Below are 12155 nucleotides of genomic sequence, written 5' to 3'. Positions count from 1 at the left end.
CTCTACTATGCCCCTTCCCTTCTACAATTCTCCTTCTTCACTTGATTAGACATTTTTTTTGCTCATCCATTAATTATATTTCCTTGGTTCTTTGTGTTATTCTATCTACCCTCCATCTTTCCTTTAAGTATGGGTTTTATGTGAAGAATGCCCCAGTCCTGCATACATCCCAGGACATTAAAAACAATGACCATATTCAGAATTTTTAGATGTTACTCCCATGGGAACAGCTCTTTGGGGAAACCCGCCATCTTCTCCTGGTAAACTTTATCAAAAGCTTCAGCTTGGGCCACTGTGAGGTGATTCTTCCAGTCCCCACAGATGCCTGGAAAACATGAAGTAGACACAGATCAGATCTAGGGAGAGGTCTTAAACGGCTACCTCCTCCCTGCTCTGTCAAGACAGCAGAGTGACCCCTGGGTCATTGGTGAGGCCTTCTCCTGGCTGGCCACCATGCCTATTTACAAGTCTTCCTGCTGGGAAAGTGTGTCTTGATTCCCTCCCTTTTCAAAGCAACCTGTACAGAATCCATAAGCAGCAATGCTGGGTATGAATCAGAAGATCTGGATCATAACTATTCTGAACACTTCTTTCTTGAGAACTGTGGCTCAATCTAACAATTTATGACTCAGGTGATGAGAGCAGGTCACAGTAGTCTCTCTGCTCTGGCCAATCCCTGTGATCAGTTCTTCTGCACAAGAAACCCATTTGACCCCTTGCCAAATCCAGTGGCTCCAGTCCCTTGGGGCTCAGAGTCTCCCAGGACGTCCACTCTCCTTCAGCCAAGTTCCCTGGTGCTTTGAGGCTCTAGGTGTAGGGTCCTTGTTGGTTGACTCCATCCTGGGACTGCCCATTTACTCTCTGGGCTCCACGACACAGTCTTCTGATTCAGCTTCAGACATTCCAGGCTGCCCCCTCCTCAGGGTATTTACCTTTCATGCCCCTTACCCCAGAGTGCTGTCCTAGCAGACACCTCCACCTCTGTCCATTGGCCTCACTCAAATGTCAACTCCAATGCAGTGACTCAGTGGGGCTCTCAGTTCAGAACCGTACATCACCATCCTCGTTCATAGCAATGATCAAACATGAGATGTTCTATGTACTTCCTTTTTGAATATACATACAATATGCATTTCTAACATATTAGGAAATCAAAACTTTGTAAATTGCCTAAGATTTAGAGCTTTACAGAATCACATCATATATGCTCAATAAATAATTGTTGAAAGGTTTAACAAAGAATGAGTAATATACTGGCATAATATCCCATTTTATAGGCAAGGATTTTTAAAAAGCCCTGGAGTTGTTACCATGTGAGAAAGTAGCCGAGGATAAAGCTGCTAAAGATACGGACGTAACTCCTACACTTTACCTATGTGGTTACAGAATTGGATAATAAATCAATTTCAACAGTTTAGGCCAATATAATTAGTTAAAATATTAATTAAATTATATATTAAATATAGAATAATAGTTAAACTTATATATGCATGCGTTTGGACAATTCACTCATATGAATGTAAAGTAGCAGAGTGTCTAATACGTAACTGTTATCCTATAACCATTCATCCCTCCTCCCACGTTCACTGGTATCTTCATTATCTGAGCCATCTTCATGTGATTCCTTCTGCTGGGCAGGTGCTCTCCCTCTGAGCCCCATCCCCAGCCCTGTCCTGTTTTCTCTCTCTGTGCTCCAGAAGCACTGGTTGGCAGGAATCCTGACCCTTTGAATATCTTTTGAAGAAAGATGTGACTAAGAGGAATTTTGGTAAACCAGGTTCTGCGTGTACTTGAAGTAGACATTTTCAATAGACCTGAATCCAAGGGTGTAGTTATGATTCATCTCTCCTCAGAGAAAGGAGGACTCACAGTGTCTCATAGCAAATAACCCACTCCCTAATTTCTCCAATTTGGTCTTTCTTTGTGTGTGTCTCTCTCTAGGGCAGCTCTCTATGGTAAGTCACCAGTGAAGTAGCCTAGACACGACCATCTCCAAAGCCCACCCTTCTCTCCAAGACTGAATCAACTTCCTCTGGTACCTGCAGTCCATCCCAGGCCCATGAAAACATTTTTTTCCCATTAGGGCACACAAGAAGCTTTCTTGGTTATGAATGATTCAAGTTGATACCTTTCAACACTGTCACTCTTATTGTTGGGTGGTTAACACAGAATGGTCTCCAAGCATCCGCCCACATTCTGAAAACAGAGCAGTTACCTTTTCTTGTAATTTTGAAATGCCTAGAAGAGAATTCTTCAGACAATATTTCAAGATTGGACATCTTGTTTTCCTTCATGACTTGGAAGGAGCTGTTCTTGAGGACTGAGTCCAGTTCTTCTGGATTCAACTTCTTTCCCAGGAATTGAGAGATCCTCTCTATGGTGCTTCTTGGGTCCTACAATGTGAACAATCAAGAATGAGGCTCTGAACGGGAAGGACAGCAGAGACTGGAAATGGGAACAGAAGTGTTAGGAGGGGTGTGGGGAAGGAAGAGGAGAGGATGACATCTCAAAATGGGAAAAGACTGAAATGGGTGCTGGATGGAGAGAGAAAGAAAAACAGGCAAATAGAAGGGGTATAAAGGATGTGCATGATGTGAATGAAGCTCAACATGGGTTTCCCAGTGTGGCTGAGTTTAGGACACACTAAAGGAAGGTGTTGGGATTTCTAAAGAGACTCTTAAGAATGAGAATTGCAATGTAATAATAATAATAATAATAATAAGGCTCATGTATAATGGCATAATTTGGCGTGAACATACTTTATATATAGAAATACGAAAAACTGTGCTGTGAATGGATAATTATTATTGTAATGCATTCCACTATCGTCATGTATGTAAGAAAAGAAAGAAACCCTAAAAAAAAAAAGAATGCAAGATAAGGCAAGGATACCAATCCCCTAAAGACTAATCCTTACACCAAGTGCTACTGTGTCCCTTAATTGACACTTGAACAACAAACACATAGGGATTTATCATATCTTCATAAACTTGAGCCCCAGGATTATTGAGGTATTTTCCTGAGAGATCACATCAAGGAAATTGACCCATATAAGAACTAAAAATTTGCTTGTAATTCTAGACCTTCCTTTTAAGATGAAAGTGCTTTATTAGTAGAAGACACACAACTGTGGCAATGATTTAGAAAAACGTGTTGTGTGATCTGAGAGGTGAATTGAAAGGACGTGTGGGAGCTTGCTGCTGAGGTGGCTGAAGGTGACGTCAAGGTCCTTGGCGAGAACCGAGTTCATGCTGAGGACCCAGCAGGACAGGAAGCAGCTGCAGGAAGGGGACAGGTCCTTTCTCCAGGGGAAACAGATGCCTGAGCCTGTGGTATCTTCTCTGTCCCCAAGACCCACTCACAGGACAAGTGTTCTCTATAGGTTTGTTCCCTCTCTTAGTTTTTTTTTTTTTTTACATTGTTTAATAATTCTGAAAACAAATTTCAAAAAATTCAAAAGTTTTCCATTGTGTCTGGGCTTACTGAACTCATATGGAGAACTATGCATCTTTGTGTAGTTCATTGTGTGATTTTTCTGCTCTAAAAGAAAAATGAAGGTAGAATAAGTACCTTTTCGGTATGTGATGATCTGATCTAAAAATTCGGACACACATCATTTATATAGTTGGGAACACCCAAAAATCCTCTCCATTTGCTATTTTGAAATGTACGATTGATTATTGATATCTGTAGTCCCCACGCTGTGCTAGAGATCATGGGGAGTCATTCCTGTGTCGCAGCTCTACCCTGGACCCACCTCACATGAGCTGAGCATCATTTGCAGGCCTCTCCTGTTATTCCAGCCGTGACCCCTCAGAATAGTTACACAAAGTGGCTTCTCATATTTCCTATCCCCCCGTCAGTGAGGGAGAGATGCCAGAGAGGTGGATGTAACTCTCAGATTAACGCTTTCTACCCAGTCCCTTCTGATGAGTGGGTTTCTGTCAGCATTATAGGTCCTGCCCACAAAATCCTGACAGCCACAGGTGCTAGCATAAGGCATGGCTTTGATGTTGCCAGATGCAATAAATTGGAAGCCATGGAGAAAGAGCTTGGAACTTGGGGAGAGGCACAGAAGTAGAGCTCTAGAGACCAAGGTTTCATCCACTGTTAGTGACCTCCAAGAGGCTGAGCTTTGACAGGGGAGGTGGAGTGGAGTCACTGAGGACCAGGGGCATGGAAGGGAGCAAGAATGGTGGGGAGTGGTGGGCACTGACTATGAGAGGGTGCTCACCTTCTGCAGCTCTTCATAACTTAGCAGTAGGACATTCTTCCTGTGTCTCATGGACATCCAGCCACGAATGTGCTCAAACCATGATCCATAGGGCACTGTGGGGCAGGCACAGGTGTGCAGGTTACACACTATCAAAACAGGTGCTTTGCCATCCCTGTCACTCTAACATCCTGACAGTTCTATTCATGTATAATTGATAAATGCTCCTCAAACTAGGTACTGAAGTCGAGAGGGGGATCATTCCTGAATTCATTCTATGAAACCAGTATCATACTGATAACCCAACACAGACACAGACATATTAAGTAAGAAAACCACAGACCAATATTCCTGATGAACACAGATACAGAGAACCTTATTAAAATGTCAGCAAATCCTATTTAATATTAAAATTATACACAAGACATGTTGTGTTAATCTTAAAATTTTAAGATTGTATATTACAACATGTTGATTTCAATCCAGGGATGTAAGGTTGGGTCAACACAGGCAAACCCACGAATGTATTTCCCCACATCAATGGAATTTGCCTTGACAGAGGAACTTGGCTGAGCATCATGAGGGCTGTGTGTGACAAACCCCAGCCAACATCATGCTAACCTGGGGAAGTCTGGAAGCAATCCTTCTAAAATCAGGAACAAGGCAAGGATGTCCACTCTCAGCATACCTATTCAATAGAGTTCTTGAAACTTTAGCCAGAGAAATCTGGCAAGAGAAGGAAATTTAAATAATCAGAAGTAAGAAAAAAAAAGAAGCCTAATATCACTGTTCGCAGATAATATGATGCTATGCTTTGAAGACTCAAAAAGCTCTTTCCCCAAAACAGTTTTAGAACTGATAAACTAATTTAGCAAAAGTAGAAGGATACAAAAATCAACATACAAAATTTAAGCAGTTTTCTTCATAACTATAATTAATCTGTTGAGAAAGAAATCAGCAATACAATTTCTTCCACAATTGTCTAAAAAATACCTAGGTAGCTTAGTGTGGTGGTTCACTCCTGTAATCCCAGCAGTTCAGGAATCTGAGGCAGGATGATTGTGAGTTCAAAGCCAGACTCAAAAACTTGATGTGTCCCTAAGTAACTCAGTGAGACCCTGTCTCTAAATAAAATACTAAAAGATGAGCTGGGGATGTGCCTAGTGGTTAAGTGCCCCTGGGTTCAATCACGGGCAACACACAAACAAACAAAAAGACAACAACAGAAACAACAAAATCCTAGGCATGATCTCCTCAAAGAGGTGAAAGACCTCTCACATTTAAAATCACAGACCACTGAAGAAAGAAATTGAAGAAGAAGACAGTACAAGTAAAAATCCCTCCCATGTTCTTGGATAGGCAGAATTAAAACTGCTATATTACCAAAAGAAATCTACAGGTTTGATGCAATCCCCATCAAATACCAATGTCATTCTCCACAGAAATAGAAACAGTTCCAAAACTTAAATGACAGATAAGAGATCAAGCTTAGCTGAAGCAATTCAGAGCAATGACAAAGGGCTGGGGATGTGGCTCACAGCACTTGATTAGCAACTGCAAGGCCCTGAGTCTAATACACAGTGCAAAATAATAATAATAATAATAATAATAATAATAATAATAATAATAATAATACCAAAGTTATCACATTCCCCCATCTCAAACCAGACTACAGCGGTATAATAATAAAAAATGTGCTAATATTAAAACAGACACAGATCAATTGATGAGAATAGAAGATACAGAAATAATCCACACATAGAGTCATTGGACCTTTAACAAAGACATCGAAAGCAAATATTGGAGAAAACACAGCATGTTTAATAAATGGCACTTAGAAAACTGAGTATCTACATTAGAAGAATAAAGCTAAATCCAGCACAAAAATCAACTCAAAGTGGCTCAAAACCATAGGAATTAGACTATAAACACTGTGACTACTAGTAGAAAACCTGGCTCCTACACTTTAATGTATAGGTTCAGGCATGACTTCCTCAGTAAGACTTCTGTTAGGGAACAAAGCCAAGAATTGATAAATGGAATGGTTTCAAGTTAAAAAACCTCTGTTCAGCAAAGGAAATGAGACAGAGAAGAGAGGGCTTAGAGAAGGGGAGAAAAGTCTCTGCCAGCTACTCTTCTCATAGAGCATTAACATCAAGAATATATAAAGAACTCAAAAATCTTAACCCCAATAACCAAATAACCCAATGAGGAAATGGGTAAATGACAATCATTTCTCAAAAGGAGAAATGCAATGGCCAACACATTCATGAAAAGAATCTCAACATATTTAACAAGCTGAGAAAAGCAATTCCAAGTACACGAGATTGTATCTCACCCCAGTTAGAATGGCAATCATGAAGAACACAAATAATAATAAATGCTGGTAGAAATGTGGTGAAAAGGAACACGTATATACACTTAGAACAACCATCATGGAAATCAGTATGAAGTTTCCCCAAAAGGACTAGGAATAGAACCACCATATGACCCAGACTTTGATATTTATCCAAAGGAATTAAAGTCAGCCTACTATAGCTATAGATGCACACCCATGTTGATAGCAGTTCAGTTCACAGCAGCTGAGTTAGGGAACCAGCCTAGGTGTCCCCTGACGGATGAGTGGGTAAAGAACATGTGGTACAGATACCTGATGGATTTTACTCAGTCATAAAGAAGAGCTAAATTATGCCATTTGCAGGAAAATGGGTGGAACTGGAGACCAGCGGGGTAATTGAAACAAGCCAGACTCACAAAGTCAAGCGTTGTCTGCTTTCTCTTGTACGTGAATCTATACAGTTAAACAATTCAAAAGGGATCCCAGAAAATTAGGAGAAAGACCATTAGTGTAAAGGAAGCAGATCTATATGTCACAGAACACTCACCGTAGCCTTGGAGGAACCATTTAAAATACTGTTCCAGTGACTCTGGTTTCTTAGAAAAGTTTGTTATAGTCCAATAATAGTAACCTGACACAAGAACATCTTTGGGATTTCTCATGATATATATCACCTTAAATTAAGGAAAAATGAGAGGAAGAAAAATCAGTCTCAATCAGTCCTTTCCACCCTGACCTTGATCTTTACCCAGGCAGTTCTTCCTTAATGTCTACTAAACATCAGTGGATTCCTTTGGTGAATTAATTACAGCATTCATTCATCAAATACACATTTTAAAGTTCCTATTACATATTCATGTTCTAGGAATAGAAGAGGAAGACCTTGTCTCTTCCTCCTGGGATAGGGTCTACTCCACATGGGAAGCTACTGGAGAGTTTTAAATGGTAAGTGGCGAGGGGTGTGTGTGCTTTCCCATAATGATCACTAGCAGCAGAATGGGTTAATCAATTCTGGTATATTCAGATTCATAGCAGCATATAGTCATTCTCACAGTCAAGACCATTGAGGAATCTCCCAGATACGGCATCATACAGCAAGAATGCTTTCACACAAAACTCAAGAATAAACAAAAGTGGTCAGTAGCCGAAGTGCGGGGAGTGCTCCCCTCAGGGGGTGGGCACTGATTGGTAGAAGGAGCCTGGGGGCACTTTCTGGATGGTAGAAGTGTTCTATTCTTGTCTGGATGATAATTGCCTGACTGTGTACACATTTGCACATTAAGAAGCTGGTGTTCAAGATAGTGAACACACAAACACACACACAAAATTTGGTCCTTGAATATCCAAAACTGACTTTGTATTTGCCCCAACTCTCTTGGTGTTATTATTGGAGGTCTTATGTCTCCTAGGTCTCAGTTTAATCAGGCAGAGGTTAATGAAACCTAAGAGGAGACATGGAAATGGGTCTATTGGGGCAGGCTCACTGATAGATACTTTGTGACATTTTCAAGATAGGAGACTATTATTCTAGGTTTCTTGGGGTTGTTTAAACAAAAACATGAAAAAATTCAAAGGTAAACAAACATTTTAAGAAGGTATGTTTCTAAAAAAAAGTCTGTGGCTTGTTAGTTCTTGGATATGTATGGTCTGAGCTGATCATTCATCAGGCGGGGTCAAGGCGGGGGAGGCTGGAGTGGCTGCTGATCACAGAGCCCAGTGATGTGCGAGGGCTGCTGTGGTCACCTAGCTAGCCACAACTCCATAGAAATTTCCTAAATTTAGGCTTTCATCTATTCATGCAGGCTCTGCTCCCCATATGGTCAATATTGACTTGGGTTCTTCCACCTACCTGGCAAGAGGTTTTTACTGAATTAATATTGACTGATATCTTTAAGAGCAATAAAGGTGAGATGCTCTAGTCCAAATGCAGTTACAGATTCTGGTTGCTTATAAGATGTGGGTTTTCTAAGATTCTGGCTGGAGCCAATCACTCTGCCCCAGAATTCAGGCTAGGTTAATCTGTGGAATGGCCCACATCCTTGTACTCAAATGCAGTCTAGGTTGTGGCCACATCAATCTTACCTAATATCTGAGAATCTGAGGTCTCACACAACCTACCCAATGAGCAGATACCCAGCAAGATCTGCGGGGGTTATCTGGGCACATGCAAGAGCAAAAACATTGATCAAACATTAGGCACTGACCTTGGCCTTGGAAGTGAAAAAAGATTTAGGGAAGAGATGGAAGGGGAGGTGAGAGGCCAGGAGCCGTGGGCCCTCTCTCTCCTTTAACAATTTGTATCCGTCTTCTGACTCTAACCAAGGTGCCCGTTCCCAGATGGGCACAGATCGAATCCACTTGGTATCACCTTTGGAGTGAATCAGGCAGAGAATTTCAATCAACCAGTGGGATCCTAGATAAAGAAGAAAAATTGATGGTCACTCATTTTATTCTGACTTGTGAACTAAGAGTTATGATAAAATACATAACATAAACTTTACCATCACACCCATTTTGCATGCAGCCCGGTAGTGCTAAGCCATGTTAAGCACGTATCTATTGTCGCTCAGCCAATGACCAGAACCATTTTATCTTGATAAACTGAAAAATCTCTGTTTACTAACAACATTTCCCTATTAGTTCATCTTTCAGACCCTGGAACACACCATGGGGCTCTCTGTTTCTATGAACTTGACTACACTAGGTATTTTGTTCCACTGGAATCCTATACTATTTGTTCTTTTGTGCCCAACATACTGCATTTAGCAGGATGCCCTCAAGACTGATCTGTGTTGCAGAAGGTGTCAGATTATGCTTCCTTGTTAAGGCTGAATCATATCCAATGGTATCAACATGCCACATTCTGTTTGTGCATTCATCTGTCAATGGATTTCAAGTTGCTTCCACCTCTTGGCTTTTTCCAGGGATCCTTTTAGTGTGTTCCCACTTCCTCTGACTCTCCAGCACCAGGCCCCTTCAACTTCAGTGGCTTCAATCTTCATCCAGTTTGCAATGCTCCTTCCCCCAGTCCCGCTCTCATAGATAGAGGCATGATGGATTCCCTTTCAGTCCCTTGAATTTTCCAGGCTCTTCTGATTCCCGGCCATTGTCCATGCTGACTCTCCTGCTCTACAGTACCCCTCTTCACCACATGACCTCCATTCAGTCTTTTCATTTCTATGGAGCTGCTATTTTGCTATTAGGTCTTCACTGGTCACCCTCTTGCACCCCCTTTCTCCCATGCAACCATACAAATGCCTAAATCTGCTTAAGAGTCACTCCTATATCTTTCTCCAATACCTTAGATGATCCCTGATGACATATGTCACTCTGCACTAGTACAAATGGAGGTGGATTGAGACAGTGCCCCTCCTGCCCCAGAGCAGGGCTCGCTGGCGTGGAGAGCCCATTCCATCCTCTGCTGAGTGGGTGAGGAACGCAGCCCTCACCTTTCTCATGGGGGGTTCCTGTTCTGTTTTCTTACCTGACTTTGGGTAAGACACCGTTACTATATCTTCATCCTTTATCACAAACTGAGCACATACTTCTTTTATGACTTCATATCTGTAACCAATAACCAGGAAAGGTAACCCTTCAAACCACAGGTAGTCATCTGTCATGGTGATGTGCGAGGTGCTGGGGTTCCAGCTGTAGCCACAATTGGGTGATGTGGGAGACACTGGGAGACTAGACTTCAAAGTCAAAAGAATCATTAACTTTTTCTCATGGTCAAATTAACTGGTTGGTAAAAACAACTTGTGATGGTGATCAATTTCTTTGTATTGAGCAATTTTGGCCTCATTCAGGGCATGTGAGGATCACGGTCTGAGCTTGAGTTCATGAACAGGACCCCAGAGCAAGTGCTGCCAAATAACCCCACTGATGTATCCATGGGAATTGAAGAAAGCATTTTTTCCATTTATTTGCATTTAGAAGAGTTTTCAACATAGAGGTTTTACATAAAACCAGTGTAAAAATAGCCTGGAAGGAAATGTGCACTGAAGACACTTTTAATCTAAAGACAAGAACCTGAATAGAGTCAGCAGATATAGGGGTGGACTGTAACTGGACTCCCGGGTCCAGTCCTCCCTTACCTTTTGATTAACATACGGGAACAGGTTTTATTCTTTCAGGATTTATGGACTGAAGTAAGAGAATTTTCCTATCTGCCACATTGGTATCCATCAAAGCTCTGTTTCATACTTGTCTAGCCTCTCGGTTCCCAGTGGACTTGGGGCCAACATCTTCACATGTTAGAGCAACCTGCCCACTCCTGGGAGCCCATAAATAGTGCTCTACTGAATCCAGGAATGCTCAAAGAAACACCTACTTTCAAAAATCAGTTCCCCATGGGTTTCTGTCAGCTAAAATGAAAACCATCTGATGATTGATGTAAACCCCATGTTGAAGGTAATGGGGTTTCATGTAGAACATTTGATAATCAGGAGCAAAAAAATTTTCTCCTTTTCCTGTTAATTCCTGAGTGCATTAATAGACTGAGCACTTGTGTATGAAACTAGGAGCTGTTGATGCAGAATGCAAGTATGATGTGGCCACAGACTGTTGTGTCTTGGGGAGAATAACCAACAGTGGGGGCGTGAGTATTATTCTGAATGAAAGAAAAGTGGAATTGAATCAGGCAAAGTTGCAGGGGATACATATCCTCTGGACAGACAGAATACTATGCACATCAAGTTTAAAGAGCTACCTTTTGTAAAAAGGAAAACTCTTTCATAAATTTTATTTTATTGTTAGTATTGCCAGGTCATTCTAGAGAGGTATGACAATCGCAGTGACACTGTGAATGTTCAATAAACATGTGCTGCTGATACCTCTCTATAACATTCAGAACAATTAATACATGTCGTCTGTTACATTATCCCACCAATCCCCTGAGTTGAATGACAAAGTCATGAATCCCATCCACTTGACAGTGTGAAACGGTTAACTTTTTAATGGTTTTATTAGGGTATTATTGTTATAAACAATAGTTGGCTCCTTGTGACATAATCATACATGCATGGAATGTAATTTGCTCCACTTCAGTCCCAAGTGACTGTGATTTCCCTCCCTCACTCTTCCCTCCTCTACCTAGACTAGCATTTATTTATTGATGCTTTAAAGAGATGCATTAAGGTAGAATCCCTTGTGGGGTATTTATACATGCACACAGCATAAATTTGTCAATTTAATTCTGCATTTCCTCACCTTTCCCACCCGTCCTCGTACCCTCTCCGTCTCCTTCTTTTACTCCACTGATCTTCCCTTTATGTTTATGATATCAGAGCCCCTGAATTTCCCCCCATTACTCTGCTCTACTTTCTGATTATGAGCAAAAACTTATAACCCTTCATTTCTGGGTCTGACTTTTTTCTTTTCTTTTTTATTAGTTGTTCAAAATATTACAAAGTTCTTGACATATCATATTTCATACATTTGATTCAAGCAGATTATGAACTCCCATTTTTACCCTATATACATAATGCAGATTCACATCGGTTACACATCCACTTTTTTACCTACTGCCATACTAGTGTATGTTGTATTCTGCTAAAGGTCTGGCTTTTTTCAATCAGCTGATGTTGTTATCCATTTGATCCATTA

General features: G+C 41.1%; 1 protein-coding gene across 2 annotated transcripts; it reads right to left on the bottom strand.

Annotated features, from left to right (window-relative positions):
* Positions 1-212: 212 nt before the first annotated feature.
* On the bottom strand, positions 213-10171 carry LOC143383784 (sulfotransferase 2A1-like). Of its 2 annotated transcripts, XM_076838705.1 has the most exons (6): positions 10036-10171; positions 8756-8964; positions 7099-7225; positions 4235-4329; positions 2216-2393; positions 213-325 (listed from the first exon to the last, which is right to left on the bottom strand). In XM_076838705.1, exons 1-6 carry the CDS (start codon positions 10169-10171, stop codon positions 213-215), a joined length of 858 nt encoding a protein of 285 aa, XP_076694820.1. The 2 variants fall into 2 exon arrangements, with proteins under 2 accessions (XP_076694820.1, XP_076694821.1); XM_076838706.1 differs by lacking the exons at positions 2216-2393; positions 4235-4329.
* Positions 10172-12155: the final 1984 nt, after the last annotated feature.

This window comes from Callospermophilus lateralis, chromosome 18 (assembly GCF_048772815.1).
Source record: "Callospermophilus lateralis isolate mCalLat2 chromosome 18, mCalLat2.hap1, whole genome shotgun sequence".
In the NCBI taxonomy this organism is placed as follows: Eukaryota; Metazoa; Chordata; class Mammalia; order Rodentia; family Sciuridae; genus Callospermophilus; species Callospermophilus lateralis.
This window is presented reverse-complemented; position numbering and strand designations above follow the sequence as displayed.

Bases quoted from the DNA above. Each gene is read 5' to 3' on its own strand.
- LOC143383784 (XM_076838705.1), bottom strand. From the start codon at position 10,171: ATGACAGATGACTACCTGTGGTTTGAAGGGTTACCTTTCCTGGTTATT. The intron at 4,330-7,098 runs GTGAGTGTTCTG...CCTGCCCCACAG, and splicing joins ATGGTTCCTCCAAGGCTACG to TGCCCTATGGATCATGGTTT. The intron at 2,394-4,234 runs GTGAGCACCCTC...TTCACATTGTAG, and splicing joins GTTATGAAGAGCTGCAGAAG to GACCCAAGAAGCACCATAGA.